General features: G+C 47.5%; 1 protein-coding gene across 9 annotated transcripts in view; it reads left to right on the top strand.

The window, feature by feature from the left end:
• ARL13B (ARF like GTPase 13B) overlaps nt 1-13,673 on the top strand; it is an 80,230-nt gene that overhangs the window by 46,770 nt on the left and 19,787 nt on the right. For 8 of the 9 annotated variants that reach the window (XM_073305509.1, XM_073305517.1, XM_073305573.1 and 5 more), the window contains exons 5-7: nt 1,069-1,174; nt 10,957-11,159; nt 12,908-13,022. In XM_073305509.1, the coding sequence (XP_073161610.1) occupies nt 1,069-1,174; nt 10,957-11,159; nt 12,908-13,022 (424 nt within the window). The remainder of the gene's footprint in view (nt 1-1,068; nt 1,175-10,956; nt 11,160-12,907; nt 13,023-13,673) is intronic. The other variant, XM_073305584.1, reaches the window with a different exon arrangement.

Raw genomic sequence — 13,673 nt, 5'->3', positions numbered from 1 at the left:
GGCCCCAGATTCTACGGACACCTTCATGCAGACACAAGATTCTGTCCATGCGGAGCAGCTTGCAGGATTGAGACTTAGATTGTACGCTCTCTTTGGAGAAAGGACTGCCTTCCTTTGTACAGCTTCTAGCACAATAGGACCCCAGTCCAGATGAGAGTAGCTGGGTACTGCTGTAATACAACTATAATTCCTATTGATAGTTATGAATCTCTAGAGTCTTATTAGTTTTCTTCCACTGAGGAAGTAAGAGTTGGAGCTATCCCTGACTGACTGCAATCATCTAGATTTCAAGTCATGGGTCTTCAGTAGGTGGAACACTGGAGTATAGGAGGACCTGGAATGGTCTCAAGCATGATCCAGAGCAGTGTTTCTCAATGACCAGTCTGTGGACCAGCGCTGGTCCCTGAGATCTCTCTGACACAGTTTAGGAAGGCAGCAAGCCAGTCCTTGGTATCAAAAAGGTTGACAAACATTGATCTAGAGCAGAGTTACTCAAAGTGGTTGTCTGCGGACTGGTGCCAGTCCGTTAGCCATTGGCTGCCAGTCTGTGCTCACATTGGGGGGAAAAAATTGCCAGACCCCACATCAGAGAGCTTGAGAAGCACTGATCTAGAGGAATGAGGACGGGAGTAGAAGTCGGAGTCCTGAGTTCTAGTACAGAGACTGCCACAGATTTTACTATGTGGCCTTGAATAAATCACTTCGTCCATCAGAATAAATCACTTCATCCCTCAGCCTGTTTACCCGTTTGTAAAACGTACTTGCCTAATTCATGGGTGCATTATGTGGACTGATATTTGTGTAGTTCTTTGAAAGTTTAAAATGTATGGATTAATAGTTGCTTTTTTATTGAGTAGATAAGGACACCAGAACCATAATTTTTAAACGAGTAACAAGCTAGTTTTCGCTACTTTCCCTCTCTCCTGCTCCCATCCATCCCAAATTAGTCTGAAATATATATATGGAGTTTGTTTTCTGAACTGGCCTCTAACCTGCTTGACTCTGGTTGTGGATCAGAGTGGTAAGTGCCTTTACTTGCCTTCTCACTTTTGGTCATCTTTTCTTTAGGCTGGCAAATAAGCAGGACCGAGAAGGAGCGTTGGCAGAAGCAGATGTAATTGAGTGCTTATCGCTGGAAAAGCTTGTCAATGAGCATAAATGTCTGTGTCAGATTGTAAGTATATCTTACTGTACTTGATTTATTCGTATAAATGTAATGCTTAGGAGAGGTGATAATGTGGTCCTGTAATCCCAGCAAAGATACAGCATGTTGGTCTGCAGTACAAACAGTTCCAGGTCTCACCCTGCCTTTGTGCCCCTTGCCTGTCCAGAAGGAATCCTTTCTAGGGCCCCATCTGTACATGAGCTCAGGCTGAACCAGTTTGAAATCATATTAAAATTATTCTTCTTTGAGTGATTGCTCATGTGTATTCCACAATAGGTGTGCGTGCTCGCCACGTGAACTGGTGCCAGAAGTTTTTGCCCTGACAGTACCCGTAGGGGAGCGACCCCTGGAGTGGTGCCTCCATGGTACAGTATAAGGGGCGCTGTGCGCTCCCCCCACCCTCACTTCCTTCTTGCTGCCATTGAAAGTGCGACGGAACTGCTCTGCTCCAGCTTTGCTGTAGCTTGTCCCCAGAACTGCTTGTTCATTCAGTGTTGGTACCTGTAGTTGGTTAGTTTAGTTCAATTCAGCCAAAGCGCCTGGGCTGGGGCATGCCCTGCGCCCCGGGTTTTAAGTCATGCAACACTTGTAGGCGATCCATGCCAATGAGTGATCTGCACGCGGACTGTTTATGCTGTTTGGGGGAAACCCATCTCAGCGATTGCTGCGAGATTTGCAAGTCCTTTAAGCCTCAGACCGAGAGAGAAAGGGACATTAGGCTCCAGGCTATTCTGATGGAGTTGGTGCTGACCCCGGCTCTGGAGCGCCACTCCAAGTCGGCACCGGGCACTGCGGTGTCGGTGCACGGTGACCCTTCAGCGCCATCAACTAGATGGCACCGCTTCTCGTCTGTGGAACGCACCAAGAAGCCTAGGAAGAGGCCGCCTTTGCCGCAACACAGGAGTAAATCTGGGACAGAGGCTAGACCCATGTCAGGCATGGTCAATCTTAACTGGCCCGTAGGCCTCCGACTCAAGTCGAGCGGAGTAGCGCGGCCCATTCGGAGCAGGCTTCCCCAGATGTCCGGATGCCCTCCACACCGGAGGCCCTGTAAGTGGCCCGGGATGTTACATCCAAGCTGGTACCAGGAGCACTGCTGATGTCGGCCATGCTCTCCAGAGGCAAGCTGCCTCTGGGATCTCTGTAGTCACCCCCGGCTCGGTCCCGGTCGAGGGAACATTCCTGACGCCGTTTGCCACCCAGCAACTGTTGAGAGCAAAGTCCATGTGGACAGCCCTCGACGCCCCCCAGGCTGGCTGTCTGGGTTCCGTCCGATCGGGACTCTCTGCACCACTCCACCTCGAGGAGCGAATACCGGCGGGACCGAGGCGGACGACGCCAAAGTTCCGAGTCTGCTTATAAGAAGTCTCAGGACTATAAGAGGTGCCCGCAGAGGCCATCTTGGCCTGCCCCTCAGCCTGGGTCCTCCAAGGGCAAGCAGGCAGGGAAAAGGCAGTTTTGATGGGATGCCAGGGGGCGCCCTGACAGTTCTCATCTGGGATCCACCCTCAGTAAAGCTTCCCTTCTCCAATCGGTTGTGTGCTTTCCTCCCGGAGTGGTCGCGGCTAACCTCGGACCTATGGGTCCTCAACACCATCTCCCGGGACTACACTCTCCAGTTTACTTCTTCCCCACCCAACTCACCCCTCGCACGAGGCTCTGCTTGAATAGGAGGTGGGGCAGCTCCTGGGCCTAGGAAGCAGTGCCGGAGGAGTTCAAAGGCGTGGGATACTACTCCCACTATTTTCTTATCCCGAAGGCCAAAGGGGCAGCTCAGGCCCATCTTGGACCTGCGAGGCCTGAACCAGTACATGGTGAAGCTCAAGTTCCGCATGGTCTTCCTAACCTCCATCATCCCCTCCCTGGATCCCGGGGACTGGTACGCCGCCCTCGATCTGCTGGACGTGTACTTCCATATTCATATATTTGAGGGGCACAGATGCTTTCTCCGTTTCATTGTGGGGCGGGAACACTGCCAATTTACTGTCCTCCCATTTAGCCTGTCCAGCTTTGGTTGGCCTCAGAGTTCTCCCAGGCCAGGGACAGGATGGACAAAGTGCTCACCTCCCTAAGGAGGTGGTCCTCCCCGAGAAATACGTTCAGGGGCAGGGCCACGTCACTGGAACTGGTGTCTGACGCGTCGGACCTGCGATTGGGGGGGCCCCACATGGGGAGCGTTTAGACCCAAGGTCTGTGGTCGGCTCAGGATTTGACCCTACACATAAATGTCAAGGAGCTCAGGGCGGTATGGCTGGCATGCATGGCCTTCCGCTTGCACCTGGAGGGCTGGGTGGTCAGGGTCCTCACGGACAACACCGCCTCGATGTTCTACATCAACAGGCAGGTCGGGGCCAGATCCTCTGCCCTCTGCCGCGTAGCCCTCAGGCTGAGGCACTTTTGTATAGCCCACGACATCTGCCTACAGGCCTTCCATCTGCTGGGCGCTCGGAACGTGAGGGCGGATTGTTTGAGCATGGACGACTACTTCTCAGCACGAGTGGTCTCTCGACCCAGAGGTGGTGCACAGACTTTTCCAAGTGTGGGGAACTCCTCAGGTGGACCCGTTCGCATCTTGGCAGAACCATTGCTGTCCCCGGTTCTGCTCTGGAGGGGGCTGGGACGGGGAGCTGTCTCAGATGCCTTCCTCCTGTCCTGGTCAGGCAAGTTTCTGTATGCCTTCCCCCTGTTCCCACTGATTGGCAGTGTCCTGGAAAAGATAAAGATGGACAAGGCCTGGGTCCTCCTGATTGCCTTGGCATGGCCCAGGCAGCATTGGTACGGGACCCTCACGGGCCTGGCGGTTGCCCCGCCATGGCCGTTGCCGGCCCTCCCAGACCTGCTATCCCAGGACCAGGGCCGCCGCCTCCACCCCAACCTAGCGACATTCAAACCTCATGGTGTGGCTGCTCAATGGTTAGGTAAGGAGGAAAGGACGTGCTCGAAAGCAGGTGGCCCTCCACGCGATGAGCCTACTTGGCAAAGTGGTCTTGGTTTTCCAGATGGGCGGACAAGTGGGGAGTCTCCCAGTGGCCAGCTTATTCTGGACTACCTCCTTCACCTTAGAGCCCGGGGCCTGGTGCCCTCGTCAGTGAAGGTGCACCTGGCGGCCATATTGGCCTACCATCTGCCGGTGCAGGGCCACATGTTATTCTCCCATGCTATGACCGGCTGATCCCTTAAGGGATTGGATAGTCTCTTCCCATACATTCGGCCCCCAGTCCCACAGTGGGATCTGAACCTGCTGTTGGCCTGCTTCACAGGTTCCCCATTTGAGCTGCTAGCTACATGCTCCTGGTCGCACCTCTTGTGGAAAGTAGCCTTCCTGGTAGTGATCACGTCAGCTAGGCGGGTCTCGGAACTCAGGGCCCTGACCTCCGAGCCCCCGTAATTGGTGTTTCATAAAGATAAGGTCCAGCTCCGTCTACACTCCTCGTTCCTCCCGAAGGTGGTCTCCGTCAATCACATGGGTCAGGACATTTTTCCCGATCCTCTGCCCCAAGGCCCATATGTCCAGTAAGGAACGCCACCTCCACACGCTGGACGTGAGACAGGCTCTGGCTTTTTACCTGGAGCGGGCTAAGCTGTTTAGGAAGTCCTCGCAGCTCTTCATCGCCTCGGCCGAACGCATGAAAGGTCAGCCGATCTCCACTCAGCTGCTCTCTAACTGGATCACCTCGTGCAGCTGTACCTGTTATGACCTGGTGGGAATCCCTCCACCACCAGTTGTGAGGGCACACTCAACTAGGGCGTAGGCCTCATCAGCTGCCTTTTTGGCCCATGCCCCCATTCAGGACATTTGTAGGGCTGCCACGTGGTCTTTAGTTCACACGTTCACCTAGCACTACGCGATAGTCTCCCAAACCAGGGAAGACGCCGTGTTTGGCAGGGCCGTACTCCATCCCGAGAGTCTGTGAACTCCTACCCACCTCCAACAGAAATAGCTTGGAATCACCTATTGTGGAATACACGTGAGCAATCACTGGAAGAAGAAAAGACAGTTACCTTTTCCGTAACTAGTGTTCTTCGAGATGTGTTGCTCCTGTGTATTCCACATCCCGCCCTCCTTCCCTTCTGTCGAAGTTGTCTGGCAAGAAGGAACTGAGGGTGGGGGGAGCACGCAGCGCCCCTTATACCACTCCATGGAGGCGCCACTCCAGGGGTCGCTAGGGGCGCTCCCCTATGGGTATTGCTAAGGGGAAAAACTTCCGGTACCAGTGCACGTGGCAAGCATGCACACCGATTGTGGAGTAGACATGAGCAACACATCTCGAGCACCAGTTATGGAAAAGGTAACTATCTTCTCATGAAGAAAAGGAGTACTTGTGGCACCTTAGAGACTAACCAATTTATTAGAGCATAAGCTTTCGTGAGCTACAGCTCACTTCATCAGATGCAGTGGCAGTTTCCACGATATGCATCTGATGAAGTGAGCTGTAGCTCACAAAAGCTTATGCTCTAATAAATTGGTTAGTCTCTAAGGCGCCACAAGTACTCCTTTTCTTTTTGCGAATACAGACTAACACGGCTGTTACTCTGAAACCTATCTTCTCATACTAACTTGGTTTAAAGATTGTTTGGTCAGCCAGTATTGTTAGATCCAAACCTTGTTAAAAACAGAAGAGGAAACTGGGTTCTAACCTTGGATTCTTATTAGGTTTTAAACACAGTTTTTTCAAATAAGATTTTGGCCCCATATTTGTGCTCTCACCTAACCTTCTTTAAACGGAGTTACCACAAACTGGATCTTTTTGTGAAAAAAATTGGGGACGGGTTGGTCTTAGTCCAATTTGCCAGTAAAGAAGTGTTCACAAAGAAAATAATCACAGCCAAGGCTATGGCTATCTCAGACATAATTAGGGTCTCAAATTTACCATGTGTCCACATTGAGGCTCAAACTGTGTGTTTTCAAAACAGTGCTTCAAAAGCTGAACAGATAACCATTGAACATGGGCTAGCAAATCTTGGTCGCTACCTAGTGTAACTGACACAAAAACATCAAGGGCCACTGGTTTGAATTCCACTACCAATCCCCTGAGCCATGTAGGCCTACCTAGTTATATGTTTTCTTTCAGTGATCCATTTTGAATCAGAGTAGTATAACCTGTAGTTGAGTTGATTTCCTGCTCTTCCCCCTGCACCCACCCACCTACATTGCCAAATTGTATCATCAGTTTTAAAGTGGAAACAAAAGCATTATAAAGTAAAATTACCTTAGTTTTAAAGCTAATGGCAGTCAGATTATTAATGAGTTACATATTGTTACAAGAAGTTGCAGTGAATGACGGCATATTTTTTTTGGATTTAGCATCAAGATCACTTGATGTAACGAGGATTTGACTTTATAACACTAGCTTTGATAGTGTGAAGTCTTTTTCACATAAGGAAATATTTGTAGGGAAGATACTTTCAAGTGACTCATTGCACTGCTATAATCTCTCCAAGAATGAGATCTTCCATCCTATTCACTTTTCTCTCTAGATTGTTCATCCTTCAGTTTATCGTCTAGTTTATATATTTGGTACTGTCACGTAAAGCAGTTCTATCCATGCTGCAGCTTTGATCTACAGCAGGCCGCTTCACCATGTTCTTCAAGAATCTAACTGGTCTACACTACAGAGTTAGGTTGACATAAGGCAGCTTACATTGAGCTAACTCTGTAAGGCTCCACACTAAAATGTCGCTCCCGCCAATGTAAGTTGCTCACTATTCTGACTTAACTCCATCTCCACAAGAGGTATAATGTTAAGTTGATGTAGTTAGGTCGACGCAGTGTCCATATAGACAGTGTTGCTTACATTGTCTATTGCTGCCTGAGGCTGACAGCTGGAGTCCTGCTGCTGCCTCCTAGTGAGGGAGGAGAGCCAAAGCCTGGGCGGCAGGGCTCAGGCGGTCAGCCCTGGGCCGCAAATGCTCCACAATGCCCCAGGCTGTCAGTTAAATTGGTGCAAGTTCTCCTGGTGAGGACGCACACTGCCATCAGAAGGAGCATAATGTGGACATTAAATATCAAATTAATTGCTGCAGTGGTTGTACGTTGACTTAAGTCGACTTAATTTTGTAATGTAGACATGCTCTCCAGAGAAAATTCTGATAACAAAAATTAGTAAAGAGTGCAAAGACAACCCCCCCCCCCCCACTAATTTTGCCAAATACAGTTGCACTTGAATGGCTTATGTAGCAAGACACGCAAATGCAGAGAACTCACTGCGTATCCTGAAGAACCGGAAGTTGGGATTTTTCTCCCTTTGTCTCTAGGAAGTCTGAGACTTAGCCTAGATGTTTTATCTTGGCTCAGAAGGGCTTTCCCGTCGCTCAAAGGATAATTCCCAAACAACCAACCTGTCTCCAAAATTAATTCAGTAAAGGTTGGATAGAGTGTATGACTAGATTAAAAAAAGCTTTGTTTCCTAGCAACATAAGAATTGCCATACTGGATCAGACCTGCAGTCCATCCTAGTCCCTTACTCCTTTCAGTTAGAGGTGATGACTGTGAAATCTATGATTAAATGTGAAATGCCTGTTTTAATTTGACTGCTCTCCAGAGTCATGAAATGAGTGTAGACTCTCACCGTTCTGTCTGGTGCAGGCTTTTTCATTTGTAGAACTTTGACAGTATATCTTACTATATAGGTCAGGGGTGGGCAAACTTTTTGGTCCGAGGGCCACATCTGGGTGGGGGAATTGCATGAGGGGCCATGAATGTAGGGCTGGGGCAGGGGCAGGGGGTTGGGGTGTAGGAGGGAGTGCGGTGTGCAGGAAGGGGCTCAGGGCAAGGGGTTGGGGCGGAGGAGGGATGTAGGGTGTACGAGGGGGCTCAGGGCAGGGGGTTGGGGTGCAGGAGGGGTCCGGGATGCGGCAGGGGGTTGAGGTGCAGGAGGTGTGTAGCTGGGGGCTCAGGGCAGGGGCTCAGGGTTCAGGGTGCAGGAGGGGTTTGGGGTGTGGGCTCCGGCCGAGTGCGGCACTGCTTACCTTGAGCGGCTCCAGGGTGGCAGCGGCATGCAGTGGGGCTTAGGCAGGCTCCCTGGCCCTGCGCCCCTCTCAGAAGCAGACAGCACCATGTCCCTGCAGCCCCTTGGGGGAGGACGGGGGGGCAGAGGCCTCCATGTGCTCCCCTCGACTGCAGTTCCCTACCCCGAAGCTCCCATTGGCTGCAGTTCCCTGTTCCCGGCCAAAGGAAGTGGCGCGGGCCCTGCAGCACCATGGGAGTGGCAATCCCGCTGGCTGGATCCAAAGACCTGATGGGCCATAGTTTACCTACCCCTGATATAGGTGGTTTGCACTCTATATTTGGAGCATAAGAAAGCAAAGAAAAACAGGGTCTTTAGGAAACTTCTAAGACCGCACAAGCCTTGACTGTTCACAAGTCTGTACACGTTAGAGACAATTTCTGGAGGAATACCTATAACAAGGACACTTTCTCTAAAAGCGTTAACAGAATGTTTTGTAAAGATCTGAAAAACTACTGTAACTTCTTTCTCAAAACTCTGAAGTGGTCTAAGCCAGTGGCCCCCAACTTTTTCTGTTGTCCTTGCCCCTTACCAGTGTTCCCTCTAATTTTTTAGGTCCATGTGTGGAATGAATTTTGTTATGTGCACCAATATGGAGGTGATGTGTGGTGGGGGTGGGGCCCAGGGGTTGGGAGTGTGTGTGTGTGGGGGGGTCAGGGCTGAGGGAGAGGGTTCTAGTGCAGGGGGCGGGGTGAAGGCTCTGGCTGGGGGTGCAAGCTCTGGGGTGGGGCTGGGGATGAGGGGTTTGGGATGTAGGCCCCCTGGGGCTGCGGCAGGGAGAGAGGACTCCCCCGAAGCCCTTTCTTGCCACAGCAACTTTGAAGCCAGGTGATAGGCACCTCTCCGCAGCCACAGCAGCTCTGGTGGGGCTGTGCTTGGCAAGGCCAGGGGAGGGGCTCCGCTCCCGACCTGCGCGGCCCTTTATAGCCAGCTGTGCAGCTTAGAGGGAACTTAGCCCCTTGCCCGCAATGGAACTTGTCTGTGCCCTCCACCCAGAGCTGCGGTCGGGAGCCACTGAGAGCGGGGGCTGGGCGCATGATATCCTGAAACGATACAGTGCCTGTTTTTTCAGAAGTACTGAGGGCCCATAGCACTGACGTCAGCAAGAGCTGCAGGTGTTCAGTATTTCTGAAAATCAGGCCCTTAATGTCTCCATTTAAAACTCTTGCTAAAGTATTTAAGATTATGGATTCCTACAGGGAAATGTCTCCTCCTACATTCCATTATCTCTAACAGAACCAGGAAGCTAACTTGTTTCCTCTTGCTCAACTTTAGTAGTATGTCACAAGTTTCTGTGAAAGACATGCCCTAGTTTTCTAATATATGCCATGCCAAGATAGGAATTAAGAAGTGTTTTCTCAATAAACTTTTCCAAAGAGGTTTTTTTCTCAAAATGCACAGAGCTGTCAGCTCTGTCTTGTTAGATCAAAGAAATTTACGAACTGAGAACACTGACGTACTTGTAAGGACTGTATTGGCCCTTCGTGTGTCAAAGAATGTATTATGGAAGCTAAGTGTGGTAGGTCTTATTTGTCTTTTTTACAAAACACACTACATAGTCGTTTTCACTTCCTAGACAGAAAAGATTGACTTCAGTGCAACTTGATATGGTCAGTCAAGAGCATCTTCATCCCTTATAAAAGTCATGCTAGTCTTGGGGCGCAGTGTTTTCCCCTTAGCTCAGAGTGTTGACAGTTTCCAACATCATTCATTTTATTATGCAGAAAAAAAATGATTTAAAGAAAACTCACAATGAAACTTGCAGATATCCTACCAACAAGCAAGTGATTTGTAACCCCCAATTACATTTAATGTATTTACCATTATAGTATCTATTAATTTGAAAATACTGTCACTTCCTATATCCAGATATAGTCTCTGTGAGACTTTGGAGTTAGTTACTGCCATGCTGCAGAAAGCCCTGTAAACAGCTAATGAGGGAAACCAAGTCAGAGGATATGATGGTGCTACCTGTTGATCTTCTCAGTGATTTGGCTCTACCATCAGATTCTGCAGCTTTCACTGGTAAACAACATGCTGATTTAAACCTAGGAAGGTGAACACAGCTCTCTAGAGTGCAGGAGCATATAATGATAGAGCCAAACTGGGATTGTGGTGTAGTAGGTCCTTAGCAGGTAATATTGTTTTCTTCTGTAAGTTGTTTATAAACTCCATGCACAGTTTTGGTGCTTTATGTATAATTAAAAAAATAGTGATCAAAGGCATGAACATTTGGTTGGTGATATAATCGCGGGAGAATAAACTACTTTATTCTGAAAACAATTAATGGAAAACTTTTTTCTTTCATTTTTAAAGTAGCATGAACAGTTTAGCTGTTATGCAGAGGAAGGCTTAAGGGGTCAATCAGTCATTAGAGAATGGATCGACTTCTGAAGTTGCTATATTTGGATTTGCAAGGAAAAGATGGAATGCATAATTTAGACTACTCATAAAGCAGTGCTATTGTGAGAAGAATATGGTTGGATTCTCATGGTACTTGTGAGTGGGACAGAGGAATTGTGTGCCCATCTTTATTGACTCTAGAGAATTCTACTGTTACTGGAGTGGGACTGGAAATAAGGAATTTGGATGAAACTCATGATTTACATGTTGGCAAAAAACTCTTAAATTTACAAGATATTTTAAATGTGTAGTGCTTTAGCTGAAACAATATTTTGAATACATACTAACCATTTGCTAAGACTTCATTGTTTATAATTTAGGAATGTGATCAGAGATATAATTTATTCTTTTTCCCCTTTACTTTCTCTATTAAATTTACAGGAGCCTTGCTCAGCTGTCATGGGCTATGGGAAAAAAATTGACAAATCTATAAGAAAAGGTCTGTATTGGCTGCTACATACTATAGCAAAAGATTTTGATGCCTTAAATGAGCGCGTACAAAAAGACACAACAGAGCAAAAAGCATATGAGGAACAAGAGAAGCGAGAAAGAGCTGAACGAGTAAGGAAGATACGAGAAGAAAGGTATTCTACCTTCCTTGGCTTTCTTTCCTCCACATGAAGGGGTTCCATGAATAAAACCGTCATGTTAACGATTCGTTGTGGAGAATTCTCTGAAAACATCCACTCAGTGTTCAGCAGCAGTCAAAAAAGTTAACAGAACGTTGGGAATCATTAAGAAAGAGAGAGATAATAAGACAGAAAATATCATCTTGCCTCTATATAAATCCATGGTTCGATTACATCTTGAATACTGCATGCAGATGTGGTTGCCCCATCTCAAAAAAGATATATTGTAATTGGAAAGGGTTCAGAAAAGGGCAACAAAAATAAGGGGTATGGAACAGCTGCCATATGAGGAGAGAGTAATAAGACTGGGACTTTTTAGCTTGGAAAAGAGATGACTAAGGGGGGATGTGCTGGAGGTCTATAAAATCATGACTGGTGTGGAGAAAGTAAATAAGGAAGTGTTGTTTACTCCTCATAACACAAGAACTAGGGGCCACCATATGAAATTAATAGGCAGCAGGTTTAAAACAAAAGGAAGTAATTCTTCACACAACGCATAGTCAACCTGTCGAACTCCTTGCCAGAGGGTGTTGTGAAGGCCAAGACTGTAACAGGGTTCAAAAAAGAACTAGAGAAGTTCATGGAGGATAGGTCCATCAATGGCTATTAGCCAGGATGGGCAGGGATGGTGAGTCATCCTCCCAGCTGTAGACTTTGTTATTTCTGACAGCAATTGGGGGTTCAGATTTAACAGTTATCATGGAACTTTCATTTGGCTATTTGCATCAGGTAAATCTCTTGTCATGAGATATTTGTATGTATTAATAACTCAGGTGGAATTCTGTTTCAATCTATACTTTAATAACTTCCCAGATTGGTTACTGCAATTCCATTCAGACAGGTCTCCCCAAGAGTTCCCTCTAAGTGCAGTTACTTCAGAATGCATCAGCCAGAGAATTTATTCACATCAGTTTTAATCAGCACTACACCTGTTCCCAGGCATTGCCTTGGGTGTGCGCTGTTCAAGTGATTATAAATTTAAGTAAACAACCAAAGTTCTCATGCAAGGCTTTAATTAGCCAGTTAGAATTACCCATAAAGGACTTCTGTGAAATGTAGTGCTGTAGTACCAATGCTGAGCTATCAGCAGTCCCGCGTTTACCTTAGTATTAATCCAAGGAAAAGCCGTGCTAGATAAATTGCAAGGATTTAATGTAGTACAGGCCCTTTCTACCAAGCATCTGCTCTAAATACAGATAACACCCCAATGTACTGGCCAATACTTCATTCTTCCTGAACTCATGTCAAAGCCCAGGTGAAACAAGTGGGCCCTGTAGAAAGGATGCAGTGAAAATGGACAAATATGGGCTAAAGCACAGCAGGGATCAGAAGACATTCCAGAGCCATTATTCAGAACATCCTGCTAGCAGCCCTGTCTGTAGCTTGTAGAGGGGGAATCAGCCTGTAGCTCTGCTGATCATAACTGTGGCAGCATGTTGTGAGGAGGGAGGCAGTTTCAGGTAGCCTGGTCCCAGGCCATTTAGAGCTAAATAATTGATTTTATGGAGTTAGTTTTCAATCTTTCTTTTTTTAGGTTAGCTTAAAACTCCATCAGTTTGGAGTACAGTATTCAAAACACAAAGACAACTGTAAAAAAAACAATCTAGCATGAGTTGGGGGATGAATTAGTTGACCTAATAAGTGTTCTAATATTTCTGATTCTATTGCTTCAAGATTCTTCTGTTTTTTAACCAAAAAAATAGAGAACAAAGGGAGAGAAAAGAAACTGAATGTGAAGGAAGAAATGTACCTAAGGAGGTTGACTCTGAGCCAATTTCTAGCAACCCCTTCCGGCCAATATCTACTGTAATCACTGAGGTAGGAATATTTAGAAATGTCAATCATATTGGACCTACAGTTAACAGAGGTATCTGAGCAATTATACAAATCTGGGCTCTTGAGAGTTTTGTTCATCTATAAAGTTGCATACACATTGTGATAGCTTTCATCATGAGAATCTTGGTTTCTTTTGAGTGTTTGTTCTTGTCCATTCCATGTTACCTGTGTAACATGCCACATGCACTGTTGCTGGAGATTTTACCCTCAGTGGTATCTGTCAGGCCGGCTCTAGCACCCTCTGCAGCTGCGTGCTTATGTGTCGCTATAAGGGGCACTGCCAGCCACGTACCCTCTCATTTACTTTTTACCGCTCATGACGGTTGCTGGAACGACCCCACTTGCTCTGGCAAGGCTTTCTTGTCAGTGGTTTTTGGACTCTAACTTCATTCTTAGTTATCATAGTTCAGTGTATATAGTTTTTGTAATTAGTGTTAGTGTACATAGTGTAAATATGTAGTTCCTGGGACTCCTTCACCCCAAGGCCTGGGCATGCCCTGGTGCCCAGGCTTCAAGCCTTGTACCTTCTGTGGCAAACCTGTGCCTGTGAGTGACCCACGTTCCAGCTGCTTGAAGTGCTTGCAGGAGACTCACTTGAAAGACAAGTGCCAGATGTGTCAGAACTTCAGATCC

The sequence above is a fragment of the Lepidochelys kempii genome, chromosome 1, assembly GCF_965140265.1.
Source record: "Lepidochelys kempii isolate rLepKem1 chromosome 1, rLepKem1.hap2, whole genome shotgun sequence".
Classification (NCBI taxonomy): Eukaryota; Metazoa; Chordata; order Testudines; family Cheloniidae; genus Lepidochelys; species Lepidochelys kempii.
Note: the sequence above shows the minus strand (reverse complement) of the source record. Positions and strands in the feature narration are given on the sequence as shown.